Source organism: Muntiacus reevesi, chromosome 3 (assembly GCF_963930625.1).
Source record: "Muntiacus reevesi chromosome 3, mMunRee1.1, whole genome shotgun sequence".
In the NCBI taxonomy this organism is placed as follows: Eukaryota; Metazoa; Chordata; class Mammalia; order Artiodactyla; family Cervidae; genus Muntiacus; species Muntiacus reevesi.
The window spans coordinates 125,978,507-126,001,102 of record NC_089251.1 but is presented as its reverse complement, the minus strand read 5'-3'; the positions used below and the strand labels follow the sequence as shown (position 1 = coordinate 126,001,102).

General features: G+C 43.3%; 1 protein-coding gene and 1 pseudogene across 1 annotated transcript in view; both read left to right on the top strand.

The window, feature by feature from the left end:
* The first annotated feature begins 4,374 nt into the window (after positions 1–4,374).
* On the top strand, positions 4,375–6,036 carry LOC136163194 (glycerol kinase pseudogene; annotated as a pseudogene).
* A 1,685-nt stretch (positions 6,037–7,721) lies between these two features.
* The window catches only part of MOGAT1 (monoacylglycerol O-acyltransferase 1), a 32,197-nt gene continuing 17,322 nt past the window's right edge, over positions 7,722–22,596 (top strand). The window contains exons 1-3 of the mRNA XM_065930467.1: positions 7,722–7,963; positions 17,986–18,164; positions 18,713–18,917. Of these exons, the coding sequence (XP_065786539.1) occupies positions 7,870–7,963; positions 17,986–18,164; positions 18,713–18,917 (478 nt within the window). The 5' untranslated portion in view covers positions 7,722–7,869. The remainder of the gene's footprint in view (positions 7,964–17,985; positions 18,165–18,712; positions 18,918–22,596) is intronic.

Below are 22,596 nucleotides of genomic sequence, written 5' to 3'. Positions count from 1 at the left end.
AATGACTCTAGAGAAAATGCAGTTTCCTTTCCTAATAATAGGAACATATTACCTTAAATTACAGTAAAATGTCATGTTATAGAAAAACATTGCATCTTCTTGCTAATTCAGTTCAGTTCAGTTGCTCAGTCGTGTCCAACTCTTTGCGACTCCATGAACCACAGCACGCCAGGCCTCCCTGTCCATCACCAACTACAGGAGTCCACCCAAACCCACGTCCATTGAGTGGTGATGCCACCCAACCATCTCATCGTCTGTCATCCCCTTCTCCTCCTGCCCTCAATCTTTCCCAGCATCAGGGTCTTTTCAAGATTTTCTTGCTAGTAGAAGTTAGCTATTGTCAAATGCACAGGAAACAAAACAAAGAAGTGATTTTTAGTTACTCATTTCCAAGGGTAGTCTTTTGTAACCTATGATGCAATCTGAACTGTCACCTTCTCATTCCTTAATTAAAGATAAGACATGGAAAGAGGACCCACACTTGGTTGCTGGAATCTCAGATCTTCAAGTTGGACAGCTGATTTCCAACACAATGGCCACCTCAGGATTTACCGTGGCAAAGCTGCTTTATAAATTTTTGTTGAATTATTGAAAAGTTATGCATGTTTTATTCACTCATGTATACCCAATGCCAAGCACATAGAATATGACTGGCAAACAACTATTGACTGAATGAATAACTAACCATAACCCAAACTATGACAAATTTGACCCTCTGCATTCTTCCACTTGCTCTTCAGTGACTTATTCCTTGGTTTCAACAACATTCTCTTCCTTCCTTGTGATATCGTTTGAGGAGGAGCCTAATATGGTAGTTATTTGCTCAGGCTCTAGAAACAGACAAACCCATTTTCAAACAACAGAAACTCACTTCTACTACCTACTAGGTGAACAATTAGTTTGACTTCTAGCCTCACTTTCTTTACTGGTAAAAGGAATAATAGCATTACCCTGGAGAGTTGTTGTGAGGCTTAAAGCAAACACAGCATATGAAGCATGTAGTTCAGTACTTGGTGAGATACTGGTTCAACGGTAAAGAATCCCCCTGCCAGTGCAGGAGATGCGAGACGCCGGTTTGACCCCTGGGTCAGGAAGATCCCCTGGAGAAGGAAATGGCAACACACTCCAGTATTCTTGCCTGGAGAATCCCTTGGACACAGGAGCCTGGCAAACTACAGTCCATAAGGTCTCAAAGAGTCAGACACGACTGAGCGCACATGCATGACAATGACAGAACCTGGTAGATGGTCAGCACTGAGTCAGTGTGTATTGACTCAATGTATCAATGATGTATTGATACATCACATACAGTTACTTAACTGCAACCCTGTTTAAGCTGTGTATTTCTCCAAATATTAAATGACCCACTACTACCACCCCACCACACACACACACACACACACACACACACACACACACACGCACGCACAAAGTGGTTTTCAACCCATTTTGCCAGTCCCTCAGAGATTCTAAATGAGACAAAGTTGGTGATGAAATAGTTAATCCCATTTGGGTACTGTAAAACAGGAAAAGTGTGGGAGACACCTGTAAGTTAATGATTACTCAAGAAAGCAGGTTTGGGCTTCCATGGTGGCTCAGCAGTAAAGTATACTCCGGCCAATGCAGGAGACATGGGTTGAATCCCTGGTCCAGGAAGATCCCACATGCCTCAGCGCAACCAAGACTGCACTCCACAACAAGAAAAACCACAAAAACGAGAAGACAGCACACCATTACTGGAGAGTAGCTCTCGCTCACCGCAACTAGAGGAAAAGCCTTCACAGCAACGAAGACCCAATGCAGCCAAAAATAAATAACTAAAATTATTAAAGAAAAAAAAAGAGAAAGCAGGTTTGCTTAAGTACAAAATCAAGTAGAGTTGATTCACAACAAGACTATGCAAGAGAAGCACGAGATATGCCCCCAAACAATAAGACGATGGTGACATGAGACCCACATCCTGCCCAGTGAGCTTGGTAAGTTAGGACACACTATCTCTACATATTAAAAACAATAATTGTGAACCTAGCTTGACATGTAGGGACACCAAAACTCCCCTTCTCAGCCTGGAGGAGGAACTGATGATGGAAGCATGATGCCTACTCAAGAAAGACAAAGAAGTTCTTCTCCCCCTCCCCACTTTTCCTTTGATTATAAAACTGTAGCCCAGTAAGTTCTGGGAGGTGTGGCACCCCGCCTCTCCTACCCGCTTGTAAGCCAAGCCTCAGAAGCATTCTATTCTATTAAATCACTTCTTATCCATTCACTTTGCCTCTCGATGAATTCTTTCTGTGCTGAGACATAAAGGACTGTGGTACTAGAATTCTTTGGAGCCCCCCAAAATGACACTGAATGGTTTCAGTTCTGTAACTATTTGATGATATTAGTTTCATTTTGCTAAAGATACAGTTACCTCGGGAAGGAGGAAGATACTGACCAAGTGGCAGTCAGGGTCCCCGTTCATTTTCAATAAGAGCAGTTTCACTTTGATTTCTTTTATAAATTGGAGTTATTTGAAGATTTAAAAGAAAAGACTCCTGCTAAAGTCAAAGTTTGAAACCCATGATCCTACAAGACATCACTTCTCCTCACCTGTTTTAGTGCAATTATAAAGACATCTGGTCTACTCCTTGCCATTAACTAGCTGGGGTGCCATGGACAAATCAACCTCTCTGCCCTAAGCTCCCTAGGCCACAAAATGCGTAGTTTAGAAAGATAATGTCTAAGGTTCATGTTTTCCTATTAGTTTTATTTCTAGAGATCAACAAAACTCATACAGAAAGTTGTTTTGAATAGCTTGATGAATTAAAACTTTCTCACCATTTAACTCCAATAATCATTTAACTCCAATAACCTGGGACACAATACGTACACAATATGTACAAAATAAGTGTGTTGAATGTTAAGTGAATGAATGATTTATTTGCTAATTAAAGTGGTGATAGACCTTCATGGGTCCCTACTTTGCTCAAATGAGTTGTGATGAGATATGACCATTCTTTTCTACCTGCCGAGGGCTCCGGGAAAGTGACAAGAGCATGATTGAGGAGAGCGAACTCCAAACGACTAGGAATAGGAATTCTGGGTATCCCGCTTGCCTTACCTACCGAGAGATTGTGAATCCAATTAACCTGTCAGTCTTTATATCCCTCAAGCTTATTTCAAATCCATCTCTATTTGCTAACACAGTAGGCCAACCAGCATCGTCTATTCTCACAATAGCCTCCTTAGGGTCTCCCTTCTTCCACTCTTGTTACTTCCAATCTCTTCTATTAATAATTAGGTGTTAAAGATGGTAACCAAGACGCTATATGCAAGACAGCAAAAGAGACACGGATATAAAGAACAGACTTCTGGACTCTGTGGGAGAAGGCAAGGGTGGGATGATTTGAGAAAATAGCACTGAAAGATGTATATTACCATATGTGAAAGAAGCAGTCCAAGTTCAATGCATGAAACAGGGCGTCAAAACCGGTGCACTGGGACAACACTGAAGGATGGGATGTGGAGGGAGGTGGGATGGGGAGGGAGGAGGGAGGGGGTTCAGGATGGGGACACATGTACACCCGTAGCTGATTCGTGTCAATGTATGGCAAAAACCACCACAATATTGGAAAGTAATTAGCCTCCAATTAAAATAGATAAATTAATTTAAAAAAATAATTAGGTGTTCAACTTCTATCACTAGAACTTGTGTGTGTCTTTCAGGGCACTAGCACACATTTGGTTTATTTTGTTTCTCTCACTAGACTCTGAGCCCTATGAGGTCAGAGACCTTTCTTACTCATGCCCTCTTATTCAGCCCATCCCCATCCCCCACCTAGTGTTTAGCACGTGGACGCCTTTCCATAAATAGTCAATGAATGAATGCGTGTGAATTCTCAGTCTCAGCGACCCTGTCTTAATTCACCTTTGGATTATCAGGACCGAGGGCTATGCCTAGTGCCAAGCAGGTACTCCATAAAGACTTCTTCCACGTTTGGGTCAACTGAAGAAGGGAGGACTCTCCTCTCTATGTTGTAAACAAAGCTGAATTGTCACTCTGCCAGTTGCTTGACTTTGACCCTGGCCTTCATTAACTGACAAATGAGCTAATTTCACAGGGTTGCTTTACGATGCGCTCTGTTTGGTGAAGGGCTTTGCAGAATGTGTGACATGGTGTATACTCATATAACATTCCCAGTAGCAGTGGTGGGAGGTCCAGCGAAGAAGTCTAGAAGTGGAAGGGGCGGGGCGAGAAGCTTGGAGCAGATAATGCGTTCTGAGGCTGCGCGCCGCTTGGCCCTCTGGGCTCGCCGTCCTCCCCTCCCCCGCCTGCCGCCGTCACCTGGGAAACGGGATGCGTTCGCCCGCCCACCTACCGAAGCTAGTTTCATGGCAGCCACGAAGAAAGCAGTTTTGGGGCCGTTGGTGGGAGCAGTGGACCAGGGCACCAGCTCGACGCGCTTTTTGGTTTTCAATTCAAAAACAGCCGAACTACTTAGTCATCATCAAGTGGAAATAAAACAAGAGTTTCCTAAAGAAGGATGGGTGGAACAAGACCCCAAGGAAATCCTGCTGTCCGTCTATGAGTGTATAGAGAAAACGTGTGAGAAACTTGGACAGCTCAATATTGATATTTCCAGCATAAAAGCTATTGGTGTCAGTAACCAGAGGGAAACCACTGTAGTCTGGGACAAGTTAACTGGAGAACCTCTTTACAATGCTGTGGTGTGGCTCGACCTGAGAACCCAGTCTACCGTTGAGAGTCTTAGTAAAAGCATTCCAGTGAATAACAACTTTGTCAAGACCAAGACGGGCCTTCCACTGAGCACTTACTTCAGCGCAGTGAAACTTCGTTGGCTCCTCGACAACGTGAGAAAAGTTAAAAAGGCAGTTGAAGAAGATAGAGCGCTTTTTGGGACTATTGATTCATGGCTTATTTGGAGCTTGACAGGAGGAGCCCAGGGAGGTGTCCATTGTACAGATGTAACAAATGCAAGCAGGACGATGCTTTTCAACATTCACTCTTTGGAATGGGATAAAGAGCTCTGCGAGTTTTTTGAAGTTCCAATGAAAATTCTCCCAAATATCCGGAGTTCTTCTGAGATCTATGGCCTAATGAAAGCTGGGTCTTTGGAAGGTGTGCCCATATCTGGGTGTCTGGGGGACCAGTCTGCTGCATTGGTGGGACAACTGTGCTTCCAGGATGGACAAGCCAAAAACACGTATGGGACAGGCTGTTTCTTACTATGCAATACAGGCCATAAGTGCGTATTTTCTGAACACGGCCTTCTGACCACAGTGGCTTACAAGCTCGGCAGAGACAAACCAGTATATTATGCACTAGAAGGTTCCGTAGCTATAGCCGGCGCTGCTGTTCGCTGGCTAAGGGACAATCTTGGAATTATAAAGACCTCAGAGGAAATTGAAAAACTTGCCAAAGAAGTAGGTACCTCTTACGGTTGCTATTTCGTCCCAGCCTTTTCAGGCCTATATGCCCCTTATTGGGAGCCCAGTGCCAGAGGGATCATCTGTGGGCTCACTCAGTTCACCAATAAATGCCATATCGCTTTTGCTGCACTAGAAGCTGTTTGTTTCCAAACCCGAGAAATTCTGGATGCCATGAACCGCGACTGTGGAATTCCACTCAGTCACTTGCAGGTGGACGGAGGGATGACCAACAACAAAATTCTGATGCAACTGCAAGCCGACATTCTGTATATCCCGGTAGTGAAGCCCTCGATGCCGGAAACAACTGCCTTGGGAGCTGCCATGGCCGCAGGGGCTGCAGAAGGGGTCGGCGTGTGGAGTCTGGAGCCTGAGGATTTGTCAGCTGTCACGATGGAGCGGTTTGAACCTCAGATCAACGCCAAGGAGAGTGAAATTCGTTATTCCACATGGAAGAAAGCTGTGATGAAGTCCATGGGTTGGGCTACCACTAAGTCTTCAGAAAGTGGTGACACTGGCATCTTTAGTAGTTTACCCTTGGGCTTTTTTGTAGTGAGTAGCATGGTAATGTTAATCGGAGCCAGGTACCTCTCAGGTGTGCCATAAATAATACCAACTCCTGGATCGCAAAGATCTTGACTTAAGGAGAGAAATCAGTGATTCTGTCTCTCAATGTGCTGACACTATTCATACACTCTGATTTTATTTGCAAGCCACTTGCTGCATGACCCTCCAAGTAGACCTGTGGCTTGAAATAAAGAAAATGGGGCAGAAAAAAAAAAGTGATTTCTCAATTAGGAAAAAAAAAAAAAAAACCAGCAAGTTTTGCATACAAAAAGTCACAAACTACTCCCCTGAACTACTTAGGCGTTGTTGTTTTTATCCAACTTTCTATTAAAATGTTGAAGGAGATAGGGGCATGGTGGGGGGATTGGTAGTCAACTATGTTGATTTGCCCTGTTCCAAACTCCCTCTAGCAATGACTTGACAGCTACCTCCTACTTGGTGTTGGTCAACTCTACAGTAAGATTTATGAAGAAAATGTAGTGTGTGCTCACAGGATGAGGCACAATCTGTTGTTGCAAAGTCATGTCTGACTCTTTTGCAACCTCATGGACTATAAGCCCACCAGACTTCTCTCTCCATGGGGTTTCCCAGGCAAGAATATTGGAATGGGTTGTCCTTTCCTTCTCCAGGGGATCTTCCTGACCCAGGGGTCCAACCTGTGTCTACTGTGTTGGCGGGCAGATTCTCTGCCACTGAACCACAAGGGAAGCCAGAGGCACCATTTAGAATTTCTCCATTTATTTAACATATCATAAATGGAATCCTTCCGTGGCAAATCTTAGGGTAAAGACTTGAACCTGCAAGGATCTGATTCTTGGCCTCTGTTTTTTAGTTATTTCACTACAATCTCCTTGTTCCCTGAGTTCCCACTATATTGGTCTTTAGTTTCAGCCACAGGACCTTTGCACATGTGCTTCCCTTTGCTTGAGTTAGATTCACCTTTATAATTAAAGTCAAGGTCACTTCTTCTGAGACTGACCCTCCAGTCTAAGTCCTAGAACCTTCTCATTCATTCATAGTAGGGTTTCACTTTGCAATTACACACCCAATGGTGTTATTTTTTCTTGTTTCTCTCCCCGCCCCACCCTCACCCTCCAACCCCAACTTTTACTGAGAGCAGAATTGATGAATGAGCCAGTATATCCTCAACGCCCAGATTGGTTCCCAGCAAGTGCTAGGTATTCAATAAATGTCCATTGAATGAGTAAGCGAAAGGTTTTCAGGATAGGTGTGGGAATCTGAGACACAAAGGTGAGGAGTCCCCCAGAGTTTGGGGGTGGTTTGGGGACAAGTTTGGGGGACACAGACCAATAAACAGATGGGTACCAAGCTGCAGAGAAGCTAACTCTTGCGCCTACCTCCAGCTGGTGGGAGAGCCTAACTCTTCCCCAGCTGCAGACACTTTAGGAGGAAGAGGTGGGTTTAAGGGCGGATGCTGAAGCCGGGCGCACAGTAATCGATCTCTGAACAGTGGTCAGGGTTCGGTGGAGATCCCCGGGCTTCTAGGCTAATTGCAGGAACACTCGAGTTGCCGGGCTCGGGCAGTTTGCCAGCTGACCCCGCTTGCCGGCGCTTGTGCCCAGCGTTGCGCTCTCTCCTCGGCGCCCTGGCGAGTCAGCCAAAGCGCCCGGGGCGCTGCAGCTGCTCCCGAGCCCCGGCGCTCGTGATTGGCAGCCCCCAGGCTCGGTCCCGGCGCTCCCTCCCACCCAAGACCAAATCCAGTCCGCGCCCAGTGCGGGCGGTCGCCGCCTCCTCTGCTCCCGGGGGGCCGGGCGCTGGCCCGGGCGGCCGCTCACACCCTGCAGGCGCAGCGGAGCCGCGAGGTCCCAGGCGGCCGCGCTCGGCGTCGCTCTCGCTAGCCACGGGCGGGCCATGAAGGTGGAGTTTGCGCCGCTCAACATCCCGCTGGCGCGGCGGCTGCAGACGGCGGCGGTGCTGCAGTGGTTGCTGTCCTTCCTGCTGCTCGGTAAGGACGCCTGGCCGCGCAAGATCCAGGCGAAACCATGCGGTGCTTGGGGCTCCTGCTCCCTCCCGGACCGGCGTTGTCGGAAAGTCCAAGGACGTCCTTAGACCCTCCAGCCCGGCTCCCCTTGTAAACCTAATCTGGCAGGTCACACGGGGCGTGGGTAGCTAATCTGGGGTTCCCCTCTTTGATTCATCTTTTTACGTGAAGCTTGTAGCGAACGACTGAGTGCCGATTTAATTTTCCCCAGTGCTGTTTTTAAAAATAAAGGCGTAACTTTACCCCAAGGAAAAGGCCCAGATTTACGGCTCGATGGGTTTTGACACATGTATACATCCAAATGGAACCACGACCCAAGCGAGCTGGATGGAGGACATGGCACTTAAGCCTCTCGAAGTAGACAAACTCGTTTCTTGAATTACAGTTTCGGAAATGGACTCAATGACCAGGGATTTGAAACTTGATCCCTTCCTTCTCCCCACCCTAAGGACAAATATCTGGGTTAACTTCTCCGTGTTAAAGTTTTCCGGGATGCGGAAAGGTACCTTGCTGCGGATGCACCATACACTGGGCTAGGTGGCCTCTGCCTGTAAATAATTCAACCCCGGAGAGTGTTGTCCTCAGTTCAGTTCAGTTCAGTCGCTCAGTCGTGTCTGACTCTTTGCGACCCCATGAATCGCAGCACGCCAGGCCTCCCTGTCCTAGCCGGCTCTTAAATTAAGGCAGGGGACTTACCTGTGCGCATTTCCTCCGGATGTTTGTTCTGCTCTTAGGAGTAAAGGGGTTGAGGCGGTCAAGGTAAAGGGGGGTGGTTTGAGAGGACAGGAATTATTGGGAACCTAACCGCTCAGACACAACTGAGCAACTAACACACACAGCCGCTTCAGAAGCCTGGTTATTTGTATGCTCTTAGACCATGGGTTGTACACTGGAGCCCACAGTAACAGTAATAACTCATTGCACTGTAGAGGTTTACAGTTTTGAACCGTCTTGCATTTTGAGTGTCTTGGATCGATGGTTCTCAACCCAGGCTGCAATTAAAATGACTGGAGAAATTTCTGAAAAAAATAGGATGCCCATGGTCTCTCCCTAAGAATTGTGAATTCATTTATTGCAGAATGGAACCTGCACATGGGGATTTTTTTTTTTTTTTTAATTCTTCCAAGTGCAGCTGGAGTTTACTAAAAGAGGAAATTGAAAGCCTTAGCTCATTAAGTCCTCCTAGGCCAGACTGTTGAGACAGCATTATATTTTGTTTTGCTCTTGGTCAAAGTACCATTGTGATAATAGATAAGGGCTTGGTGTGTGCCAGTTACTCTTCTGCCAACTACAAATGGACACTTGCTGCCTCCCTCTGCAGTGCTAAGCACCATGCCCTATTAACCATGTAATCTTCACCACAGCCCTATGAGGTAAGGACTGCCTTCTTGCCCTCATTGTATAGATGAAGGAACTAAGGTCGAGTGAATTGTTCACGATCACACGGTTAAGTAGGAGGCGGAGGAGCTGGGGCAGATTCAACTACTCTACCCAGAGTTCCTGCTTTAACCCCTCTGCAGTCCAGTTGAATGTCTTGAACCTGGAGACTGACCTTCTCACTCACCAGTCAGCACATCTCTGATAGCCCGCTGTCTTTTCCTTCCATGGCCCTTGCCGATGCTTGTGTTTGTGTATGTCTGTGCTGCTTGAGAAAGGTCTGTATTGCCATCCATAGGTAAGCAGAATTTGTCACCCTAAAATATGTTTCTTTGGTTTATTAATTGTTTGAAGCTGGTTACTTTCTAAAAAGCAGCAGACAAAACAAAGACAGATAAAACAAAGAACTCTGAAAACCTAGCAGGAGTGACCCTTTTGTTAATGTTTACATTTATAAGGGGAATCTCTATTTGTAGTCACGTGTCCCTTGCTATAGGAAAGCGGATGGCCAAATCTCTAGAAACCTATCAAGTGGAGAAGGGAGGAATTTATACCTGCATAAAATCTGACCCTGTTTTTTCCTGACAAGCTCCCATAACTGATCCTGCATACCTTCAACATCCTCTTTTGTCTTTAGCTGGTGATGGTATTTAAGGTGAGGGTTTCAGCCGAGTTACTTAGTTTTCCTGGGTTCCCCCGTTTCATCCATATTATTAAAATTTTGTTTGATTTTTCTCCCATGAATCTGTCTCCTATCAATTTAATTCTTAGACCAGCCAGAAGAACCTGGGAAGGTAGGGGGAAATGTCTTTCTCCCTGACACATCCTAGCCCATAGGCTCAGTGAGGGAGCACCCAGCGTGTGCCTGGCCCAGGGAAGGCATAAATATACTGGTTGAACACTTTCACTCTGTCACCCATGTCTCCTATTTGTATTAACTCATGTAGGTAAATCCCCACAGCAACCATAGGGGTAGGGGCTACCCTGAGCTCATTTTCCAAAGACAGAGCTTGGAGGTGTAGAAATTGTTCAAGGTCACAAGGTGAGTGCTAGAGCTCCATGTGCCACATGTGAGTGCATTGGACATGGCCCTCCACTCCTAATTTGAATCAGACTACAGTGGCTTGACAGACTTTTTTTTTTAACTTTTTATTTTGTATTGGTGTAGCTGATTAACATAGAGTTTCAAGTGAATAGTGAAGGGACTTAGCCATACACACACTTGTATCCATTCTCTCCCAAGCTCCCCATCCAGGCTGCCACATAACACTGGGCAGAGTTCCATGTGCTATACGGTAGGACCTTGTTGGTTATCCGTTTTAAACATAGCAGGGTGTACATGTCCACCCCAAACTCCCGAATTATCCTTTCACCCTATGGTTCCATCTTCATCCAGCCCCACCCCATAACCAGGTAACCAAACCATAAGCTCCTTCTTGAAGTCTGTAAGTCTTGACAGACCATTTAAATACAGTTATTGCACACATTTGGCATTTGTACTATTCTTTTATATTGTATAGTTTGGAAATTTTATTATGAAAAATTTCAAACACACAGAAAAGTAGAGATAAGTGTGTGAATTCCCATATACCCATTACTTGGATTTACAATTATTTTAACAATATGTTATATTAGTTTTATCTATTTTGCAAAACTATTTTAAAGCAAATCATGTCTTTTAATCCAAAGTACTTTAGTCTACATATTATAAAATTATGTTTTACATGTAGCATAATTAACAGTGATTGCTAAAAATCATCTAAGTCAACTTAATATTCAGCTTTCCTAAAATTGAGCCAGAAATACACTTTGGTGGGTGATTTGTTTGAATCAAACAACCCCCCTGGGTTGCGTTTAGTTTTTAAATGTCCTTTAATTTAGAACAGTGTTGCCCTATTTGTTTTGTCAGCGAAGCACTGAAGAAGTCAGGTTATCTGTTCTGCAACATACCTTCAGGATTCCTCTGCTCTTTTGGAGGGCTCACTCGTTCCTCAATTCTCTGTTGTTGTTCAGTTGCTCAGTTGTGTCCAACTCTTTGCAACCTCACGGATTGCAGCCTGCCAGTCTTCCCCGTCCTTAACCATCTCCCAGAGTTTGCTCAAACCCATGTCCATCGAGTCTGTGATGCCATCCAACCATTTCATCCTCTGTCATCTCCTCCTCCTGCCTTCAATCCCAGCATCAGGATCTTTTCCAATGAATTGGCTCTTCACATCAGGTGGCCAAAGTATTGTAGCTTCAGCATCAGTCTCTGTATTTCTTCTAAAATGGAAGTTGGAACTAAAACCTTGATTAGATTTAGGTGAAATGTTTTTGCCAGTCCTATTCCAAGGTGTTGCTGGATGCTCATGTCACATTATGTCAGATCCATGTAATGTCCATTGACCCAGTGGGTCCAGTGGGTCCAGGGTCAGTGGGTCCAGGTAAGAAGTAATATGAGGGGTGGTAATTGACATGCTGCAGATAAAAGTTCCCCACTGACCGTTGATCTTTCACCTAGTCTCTGTTAATGATCTGTGACTAAATTAACATTTGTTTGGGACTACAAAATGGTAATTTTCATATTATCTCATTCTTTCTTCACATATTAGCTAGAATTTACACGAGGAATAATTTCTCCTAATCATCTATGGCCATTGCTTACCCTACAATTCCTTTCTTACAGGGAAGATAAGGATAAACACTTATTTCTTTCCATTTTACTTATTTTAAAGAGTTGTAATATCTCTTTTCAATGGTGATAGAAATTTTATTAACTATGTCTTTTTTTTTTTTTTTTTAATATTATTTTATTAGTTGGAGGCCAATCACTTTACAACATTTCAGTGGGTTTTGTCATACATTGACATGAATCAGCCATATAGTTACATGTATTCCCTAACTATGTCTTTTAAAATCTCTAAATCAAGGTCTTGGAATGCATTTTTCTTTCCACCATCTGCTGCTGCTGCGGCTAAGTCGCTTCAGTCGTCTCCGACTCTGTGTGACCCCATAGACGGCAGCCCACCAGGCTCCCCCATTCCTGGGATTCTCCAGGCAAGAACACGGGAGTGGGTTGCCATTTCCTTCTCCAATGCATAAAAGTGAAAAGTGAAAGTGAATTCGCTCAATTGTGTCCGACTCTTCACGACCCCATGGACTACAGCCTACCAAGCTTCTCTATCCATGGGATTTTCCAGGCAAGAGTACTGGAGTGGGTTGCCATTTCCTTCTCCGTTCCACCATCAGGAAATGAGTTTAAGCTATTACCAATAGCACTTGAAATATATTTTTTAAAATAGCAAATTGTTTCATTTAGTCATGAAATCAAATACTCTTTCCTTGAGATAAATGTTAAGTGCTTGTCTTTCAATCTTACAACATTGTATTAGTTTTAGGTATACAATGTAATGACTTGATTTCTCTGTTGCAGAATGATTTCCACAAGTTTAGTTCACATCTATTACCACACAGTTCCAATTTTTTTCTCCTATGATGAGATCTTTAAGATTTACTCTGAGCAAATTTCGGATATACAATATTATTAACTATAGTCACTATGCTATACATTGCATCCCCAGAACTTTTGATTTCTAGTTTTGATTTCCATTTTTCTAATGAGAGATGTTGAACATCTTTCCATATGTTTATTAGCTATCTGTCTTCTTTGGACAGGGAGGCCTGGCATGCTGCAGTCCATGGGGTCACAAAGAGTTGGACAGGACTGAGTGACTGAACTGAACTGTCTTCTTTGGAGAAGCGTCTGTTAAGTCTTCTACTCACTTTTTGATCAGGTTGTTTGTTTTTCTGGTATTGAGCTGCATGAGCTACTTGTATATTTGGAAGGCTAATCCTTTGTCAGTTGTTTCATTTGCTATTTTCTCCCATTCTGAGGGTTGTTTTTTCCCCTTGTTTATAGTTTCCTCTGCTGTGAAACAGCTTCTAAGCTTAATTAGGTCCCATTTGTTTATTTTTGTTTTTAATTTCTGTTACTCCAGAGTTCAGTTCAGTCGCTTATTTGTGTCAGACTCTTTGAGACCCCGTGGACCACGGCACGACAGGCCTTGCTGTCCATGCTGTTCTTTACAGCATCAGACTTTACATCCGTCACCAGTCACATCCACAACTGTGCATTGTTTCTGCTTTGGCTCAGCCTCTTCATTCTTTCTGGAGTTATTTCTCCACTCTTCTCCAGTAGCATATTGTGCACCTACCAACCTGGGGAGTTCATCCTTCAGTGTCATATCTTTTTGCCTCTTCATACTGTTCATGGGGTTCTCAAGGCAAGAATGCTGGAGTGGTTTGCCATTCCCCTCTCCAGTGGACCACATTTTGTCAGAACTCTCCACCATGACCCATCTGTCTTGGGTGGCCCTACGTAGCATGGCTCATAGTTTCCTTGAGTTAGATAATACTGTGATCCATGCGATCAGATTGGTTAGTTTTCTGTGATTGTGTCCAAATCCAAAAAATAATGGCGATGCTGTACTGTGACCTGACTGACTCGTTTGAAAAGACCCTGATGCTGGGAAAGATTGAAGGCGGGAAGAGAAGGGGACGACAGAGGATGAGATGATTGGATGGCATCACCAACTCAATGGACATGAGTTTGAGTCAACTCTGGGAGTTGGTGATGGACAGGGAGGCCTGGCGTGCTGCAGTCCATGGGGTCGCAAAGAGTAGGACACGACTGAGCAACTGAACAGAACTATGACCTAATCCAGGGGCCCTATTCATATTTCACCAGTTGCCCCACTAATGTCCTTTATAGCAAAGGAATCTACATGTATTAAATCTTTTTAGTCTCCCTTAATCTAGAAGATTTTGAGGGAGCACGTTTTAATGTTCACTCTAGTCATCTGCACTAGATTCTTGGACTTGCATGAACACTATTTGCCTCTTCTATCATGGATTATCTTTGTGGTTTTTAGTTTGTAACCATACAAATTATTTATGTTTCTTTTTTCCTTCAGCTTGTAAAACTTTCTGAAATAGTATGAAAATGGGACTGGTTTCAACTCAGTCCTTGTTATAATTTGACTTCATTAGGCAAAGAAACAGTTCTAATAATGAATTCATCTTTAACCAAGAAAAGTGTGAATCCTTATAAGTAGATACTTTTTAAAGGCAGTATGGAGCAGACCCACATATGAGGAATATTAGACTGTAAAATTCTTCACGGGATTCCTAGATTTGTGTTTTAGCACCATCCTCATCCTAAGAAACTCTGGAAGTCAATTTTCTTAAGGCAAGAATTTTAAAAATTAGAGGAATGTTAAAATTACAGTCTTATACTCAGCAGATGGCACTGATTGATGTTTTGAAACACAATGCCTCAGGAATAAAAAGGAAAAGAATGTGATGTGCTAAAGGATTTGCTTGCCTCTGAATTCTTTTCTTTCTCTATACTATGTTAAGTGGCTAAAATAAGTATAGAAATAGTTTTTATGGCAGCAAATGAAAACTTCTTAGACACAAGTGGAAATGGTACCCATACAAGTTAAATATTTTAAATAATTTCTTAATATTGGTCCCTGGTCACTATTTAATGCAAATAAATAAACTTCCACAAGTTTTCAGTGTTTTTCTGATGAGATTTGTTCATGGTATTTTAATAAAATCATGTTAAAGATGAAAATATTCTTACATAAGTAGACTTATTTTGCAGTGTTTTGTTTACTTTTTCTTCCTTTAGTGGAATCATTTTATTTAATTTTTAAAAAGTTTTGATTATAAGATAATTCATGCTAGTTATTAGAAAAATTAGAAACTATAGAAGAGCTTTTAGAATAGACTAGAAAGCATTTTCTCATCCAGAGATACCTATTGTAAATGTTTTGTCATAGTCCTTTCCTCTTGTTTACCTGTTTTTAAAATTTTTATCGAAATAATATATGCACTGGGAAATAAATAAAAAACTGAGTTGAGCCATATGAGACTGGTATTTATAAAGGTCTCAAACAGTTAATGGTGGCTGATAACTAACATTTATTTGGGAGTTTCCTATATGCCACTTTTACCAAACCTGGGTTCAGCTGGTAAGCCAGTAATTCAAGAGACAAGTGTCAGTAGAAAGGAAAGGTGCTTTAATAAGGAAAGCCAGCCGCCTGGGAGAAGGTGGATTCATGTCCAGAGACCAGCTCTGAAGACTGTGCTCAGCCATGACAATTTTTAAAGGGGAAAATGTGAGAGGGGGAAGCATCCCAGTGAATCATCCAGGTAGGAGGTTGAGTTCTACATCATTCTCCATGAACACAGGCTGGCTGACTCTTCAGATATTATCTTGCCTGTATGATCTGCCTGCAGTATTTGCTTGGGGGTAGAGAGCTAGTCATTTTGTTAACTGTATAATTCTTCATTTACACTTCTTTTTATCTAGGGAAAGAATCAGCAGGTTAGGCAAAGCATGGTGTGCATTCAGGAGAGCCTAAGTCCAGAGTTCATTTCAATGGCTTAGTGATCTCTTTCCTGTAACTAGGTTCTTTTAAGGTTAGAAGGGAACAGAACTGGGTGAATAGGAAAGGGGCAAAACAGCTGCTCTCACCATCATTGTTCTTTTATTATTCTTGTTGTTCTCCTTATGTTTATTAAATTTTTTTGATCACACTGTGTCAGGGCAAGTGCGGGGCCCCAACCGCTGGGACAAAGTTGAGAATGGATAGGAGCTGGGAGATAGAGTCAGCACGAGATTAGTGACTCAGCACGTAACAAAGAAGAAAGAGTCATGCTACTCCTTAGAGCAATAGTAATGGCTGGCATTTGTTGAGCATTTGCTCTGTGCCAGGCTTTAAGTCTCTGTGCTCTTCCCCATTGATATATTTTTCTTTTTATAATTTTTTAAAAATCTGACACACCGCATAGACACATGGGTTTTCCAGGCGGCACTAGTGGTAAAGAAAACCCACCTGCCAGTGCAGGAGACATAAGAGACACAGGTTTGATCCCTGGGTCGGGAAGATCCCCTGGAGGAGGACATGGCAGCCCATTCCAGTATTCTTGCCTGGATGATTTCATGGACAGAGGAGCCTGATGGACTACAGTCCATGGGGTCACAAAGAATCAGATATGGCTGAAGTGACTTTGCACGCATGTACAGCATCGACATAAAAAGAAAATGTGTAGCTTAGCTTAATGTATTACTTAAAGGCAAATATTCTTGTCACTATTGCCCAGGTCAAGTTTTATCAGTTCCTGCTTCATCTATTTGAGTCTACGTCATTAGGTGCACAAATAATTAGAATTGCTCTGCCGTGAAATGATGCAAGAAGTGGTAGGTGAGCTAAGGCACAGAGTTTCTTCTATTTTATTTCTATCTCTGGCAATAGAGTTCCTGAAAATGAAGTTTCTCAGTGGAATGTGCCCTTTTCATGGGCATATGATGAATAACTGCTCAATCAAGGTGAATACTTGTAGTAGGAACTCTTCTGCATCCGTCTTGTCAGTGACAGTTCCTCTGCACTGGGGATGCAGTGGGGTGGTGATGTAGGGTCATGGGCTTTGAGAATGGACCTTGAATTTAGATGGGTCAGCTACTTACAATTTGTGTGTCTTGAGCAATTCACTTAACCTCCTTAAGCTGCAATTTTCCATACTATAAAAAAGTACATTAGCTCAATATTATGTAATAACCTAAAAGGGAAAAGCATTTGAAAAAGAATAGACACAAGTATTGGGCTTCCTAGGTGGTGCTAGTGGCAAAGAACCTGCCTGCCATTGTGGGAGACATAAGAGATGAGAGTGATCCCTGGGTTGGGAAGATCCCCTGAAGGAGGAAGTGGCAACCCACTCCAGTATTTTTGTCTGGAGAATTGCATGGACAGAGGAGCCTAGTGGGCTATGGTCCATGGGATTGCAAAGAGTCGGACACAACTGAAACAGCTTAGCAAGCACACACAAGCGTGCAGATGCGTATACATATGACTGAATCACTTTACACCTGAAACTAATACAACGTTGTTAATCAACTATATGTGAAAATAAAAAAGCTAAAAAATGTATCTCATTTCTAAATTATACCATTTTGTGAAAAATTACTTTCTAGACTTTTAAAAAACAAAATAAAGAAATTGAAGCCCAGGAGAAAAAGAAACAAATGACATTAGGAATGTTCTGGCTGCTTCAATGATGTTGTGGCTATATGAGGATTAAACTTAAAAATATTTTGGTGACACCCACAATATAGAAGTTGCCATATACTATATATACATCCAAGAGATGTTAAGTCATACTATACCATTGCTGTCTTGTTACATTGCCTCAGTTGAACTGAGGCTCACTTAGACACACTTTGTATATATTACATCCTTCTACCTTGGGCCACCTGATGCAAAGAACCAACTCATTGGAAAAGACTCTGATGCTGGGAAAGATTGAGGGCAAGAGGAGAAGGGAGCAACAGAGGCTGGGATGGTTAGATAGCATCACTGACTCGGTGGACATGAATTTGAACAAACTCTGGGAGATAGTGGAGGACAGAGGAGTCTGGCATGCTACAGTCCATGGGTCGCAGAGAGTTGGATACAACTTAGCAACTGAACAACAACAACGACGACACCTTGAACCAGTGATTGTACGAACAGTGGGCAGATTCTAACGGACCGCAATTCCTGAGGTCTTCCCCTTCCTTACAGCACAGATATGCCTCGGGATTATTGTGTTCCTGATCATACGCAACTACTGGTTCCTCTACCTCCCTTACTTGACATGGCTTTACTTTGACTGGCAAACCCCGGAACAAGGAGGCAGAAGATCCGAGTGGGTCAGAAGCTGGACCATTTGGAGGTACTTTAAGGACTATTTTCCAATTCATGTGAGTAGAATTGTTTTACATAGTATGGTTTTGAGCTGAGAAAAAAATGCAAATGTGTTTTTATCACATATTTTTCAAGCTTTTCCCTTTTTAGAGGAAGACAGCCTGCAATTCAGCCCAACTTACTAAATGGAGTCTAAGCTAAATTGACAAAATTTAGAAGGCTGTGTGCAAAGGGCTCAGGACACAGCTGAAAAATGTGAATACAGCTCTACCCCAGGGAGGGCTTCCCTGGTGGCTCAGATGGTGAAGAAACTGTCTGCAGTGGGAGAGACTTGGGTTCATCCCTAGATCAGGCAGATCCCTTGGAGAAGGGAATGGCAAACCACCCCAGTATTCTTGCATGGATGGAGGAGCCTGGCGGGCTACAATCCATAGGGTAGCAAAAAGTCTGACATGACTGAAAGATTAACACACATTATCCCAGGAAACTAAAACGAGTCAAGCTTTCCATTTCCTCTTGAATGTAGAACTACATCCTTTTGTTTCTTATTGGAAACTAATCTGGCAACATTTTATTTTTTTATGTCAACATAAATGCACCATAGCTCATCAAAACTTGGGATTTGGATCCGAGTCACAACTACATATTTGGGTTTCACCCCCATGGAGTGCTTGTGGTTGGAGCCTTTGGAAACTTTTGTACAAATTATTCCAACTTCAAGGAGCTGTTTCCCGGCTTTACCTCCTATCTTCACGTGCTGCCATATTGGTTCCGGTGTCCATTCTTCCGGGAATATCTGATGAGTAGTGGTAAGTGAAGGCAGATCACTATTTCCACAGTGTTCTGGGGTGGCAGGACCACACAAAATGTTCTCTCTCAAACCAACCAGGTTTATGTTTTCTTAGAGTACAACTCTGTGTCTATCCCCTGTGTCACACTCATATGCCGTTTCGATGGTTCTTGCTTTCCCCCACCAGACTGGAAACACTAGGAAGACAAAAAGAAAGTGAAAGTGTTAGTCACATAGTCGTGCCCAACTCTGCAACCCCATGGACTGTAGTCTGCCAGGCTCCTCTGTCCATGGGTTTCTCCAGGCAAGAATACTGGAGTGGGTTGCCGTTTCCTTATTTCCTTCTCCAGGGGATCTTCCTGACCCAGGGATCCAACCTGGATCTCATGCACTGCAGACAGATTCTTTACTGTCTGAGCCGCAAGACTGTATTTTTCCCCCCATAATTCTCCAAGTGACTAGCATAGTATCTAGCATAGTACCTGGGATTTAGGAATGTCCAATAGATGTTAATTCAATGAAAGTATAAATTAATGAATGCATTTTGTGTACACAGGTGAGAAAGAAAGAATCATGCTTGGAGCAAATAAGTAATAAATGGTACCTTTGGAGAGGTGCTTTGTCTGCTTTTATGAATAGTAGAAATTGAAAATGGCCTCCAATGTGTCTTGGAATAATGGCAATTTATAAACTAAACACACTGAATCTGCTGTCTTTTTCCTTCCAGATTAAGTACAACTTGGCTCAGAAATTTTACTCTGCTACTCTGAACTAGTGGAAGACTTTCAGATTAGGGAAACCATAATTCTCCAAATTCTGAGAATAAAATTCAGTAGAAATGCTGTAAAGATCTTATATGAGTGTATCCAGAAGCCTAAGATTGTGTTAATGGGTCTTATTTCAACTTAAGAGGCTCAGTTTTTTTGGTTTTCCAACTTGACCAATTTGTAACTTACAAAGAGCTTTATGCTTATGACCATTGTGTAGGTTAATTATTATTGTCTTTGCATTTCTTGGACATAATGAAAAATGGATAATCTCTTGGAAAAATTATAATTTCAGGATCAGAGCTTATTCAGAGATAGAATTACTCATGGTCTTTCAGGTTTTTATCACTTCCTATTAATTTCTCAATTCTCTGTTGTCATTAGACAGCTTGTTGGAAATCACTAAACACCAAAGGGCCAGCATCCTTGCCTGGGTTTCCAGGTTCTGTTTATGGACCTTCACACATGTTACCCTGGGCTGTGTCCAACTTAGGCTGTCCCTTCGTCTGGCCACTAGAGGCCGCACTACCCCCCCATCTCCTGAGCTAAGTGGCGGAAAAAAAAAAATCCCTTCTCTTTCCTCTTTTGCAGATGCTGGGTTAGTTTTATAAAAGGAAGAAAGTTAAAAGGAACAGGTTTTTTTTTAATTTCAAAAAATCACAGAGATATATATTTACAAGTCACTCAGTCGTGTCCTACTGTTTGTGACCCCGTGGACTGTGGCCTGCCAGACTCCTCTGTCCATGGGATTTCCCAGGCAAGAATACTGGAGTGGATAGACTTTCCCTTTTTCAGGGGATCCTGACCCAGGGATCAAACCCAGATCTTCTGCATTGCAGGCAAATTCTTTACCGTCTGAGTCACTAGGCAAGCCCCATTTATACTGTTTGCTGATTCGAAGTATAGCCACAGGTGAGTTTGGGTAGTGTATTTGGAAGCAGGTGTAGCAAATTTGTGGCCGGAGAGATGAAGGTATACCCTCTCCAAGGCCATGTCAACTACAAATAACCAATGATAGGTCTTTGTCCACGTGGTGCCACTGTTGTTTTCTAGAACTGGCATTTGAGATGAAGCCGGTCTCCTGTCACTGGCTTATGATATGAGATCTCCCTCGTTGCTGTCACCTCCTATGTCCCAAAGCTAAATGAAAACACCCAAACTTGTAGCCAGGGATGTTTGGACTGTCCTTGTCTCTGAGTTTAGGGAGTTCTCATCACTTCCTACAACTGGCTTCCCAGGACTGCCCCCGGTCAAAAACTGCGCATGTACTGTGCACCTGCCTTGGTGACTGCCTCTCTGGGTGGGAAGGACAGACGTCCATGTGCCCCAGACCTCAGGTAGTAAGGAACCCACTGTCGTTTGGTCGCTAAGTTGTGCTCGACTCTGTGCGACCATATAGACTGCAGCATGCCAGGCTCCTCTGTCCATGGAACTCTCCAGGCAAGAATATTGGAGTGGGTTGCCATTTCCTTCTCCAGGGGATCTTCCCGACCCAGAGATGGAACCCACGTCTCTGACATTGGCAGGTGAATTCTTTACCACTGAGATTCTCTACCTTAGGAAGCTCTAAGTAGCCCACAGTGTTTCAGAAATCCTCTGCTGATGGTGTTTTACTTTTACCAAGATTTCTGTGGCTGCAAGTCTTTGCAAGTCCCACATCCATGCCATTCCACTTGGCCCATTTTGGTGAATCAATACTCAGCGGGTGTTGACTAGAGCCCACACTGTGTTTCAAGGCTCATGTTCCTTTCTGTCTGCTCGTTAAAGGTGAGCAGGCTGTTGAGATCAGATCATAGCAGCCTTCTCTATAATATATACACTTTAGATTTTTTTTCTTATAGATTAGCCATGAGGAACTTGTGAGGGGTTTTGAGCAAAGTAGGGGCCTGATAGGATTTTGTACAGTAAGTCATGCAGGCAGCAGCTTGGAGATAAGTTAGAGGGAGATGAACCTGGAGACTGTGAAGATGAAAGGTCCTATTTCAGTCATCAAGGGACAGATGATAAGGGCTAAACTGGCACAGTGACTGTGGTAGTGGAACTAGAGAACAAGGAATCGATATGAAAAATAGTTGATAGAGTCTACAAAACTTGGGGTTCCCAGGTGGCTCAGTGGTAGAGAATTCACCTGCTGATTGCAGGAGACTCAAGAGATGCAGGTTAGGAAATGGCACCCCACTCCAGGATTCCTGTCTATAAAATCCCACGGGTGGAGGAGTCTGGTGGACTACAGTCCATGGGGTCACAAAGAGTCGGACATGACTGAGCAAACACACAGTGCAACAAAATTTAGTGACTGATTCAGCCTCATGAGGGCAACAATTTTATTTCATTGTCTTATCAGCATCTAGCACGATATCTTACCTGTAGCAGATGTTCAATAAGTGTTTTTGAATGAATGAACAAATGAATGAGTGATGAATGAACATGGTGGATGAAAAGAGGGGGCTGTATATGGAAGGAACCTACATTCTGACTTGGGTGACTGGATAGATGATAGTCCCAATCACTGTGATAAATAATATTGGGAGAGAAACAACTTTGTGGAAGAATTTCATGCACTGGGTTGGGAAACATGGAGTTTGAGGTGTCTCTAAGCTGTTGAGGTAGAGCTGTCCTTTGAGCAACAAGAGGTGTAGGCCTGGAGCCTCAGGAGAAAAACTCCCTATAAGTGGGTTTGGGAGAACTCAGCATATGTGATTGGTGGTTGAATCCTTGTGAAGAGATGAGGTTATAACATCGGCTGCTATAAGAGAACACCGCAGACTGGATAGCTTGAACGATAGAAATTTATTTCTTGCAGTCTGAAGGCTGGGACGATCTGATGTCTGGTGATGGCCCACGTGCTGGTTTGTAGATAGCTGTCTTCTTGTATCTTCACGTGGTGAAAAGAGAGAACAAACTAGGTTTGTCCTCTTCCTATCAGAACAT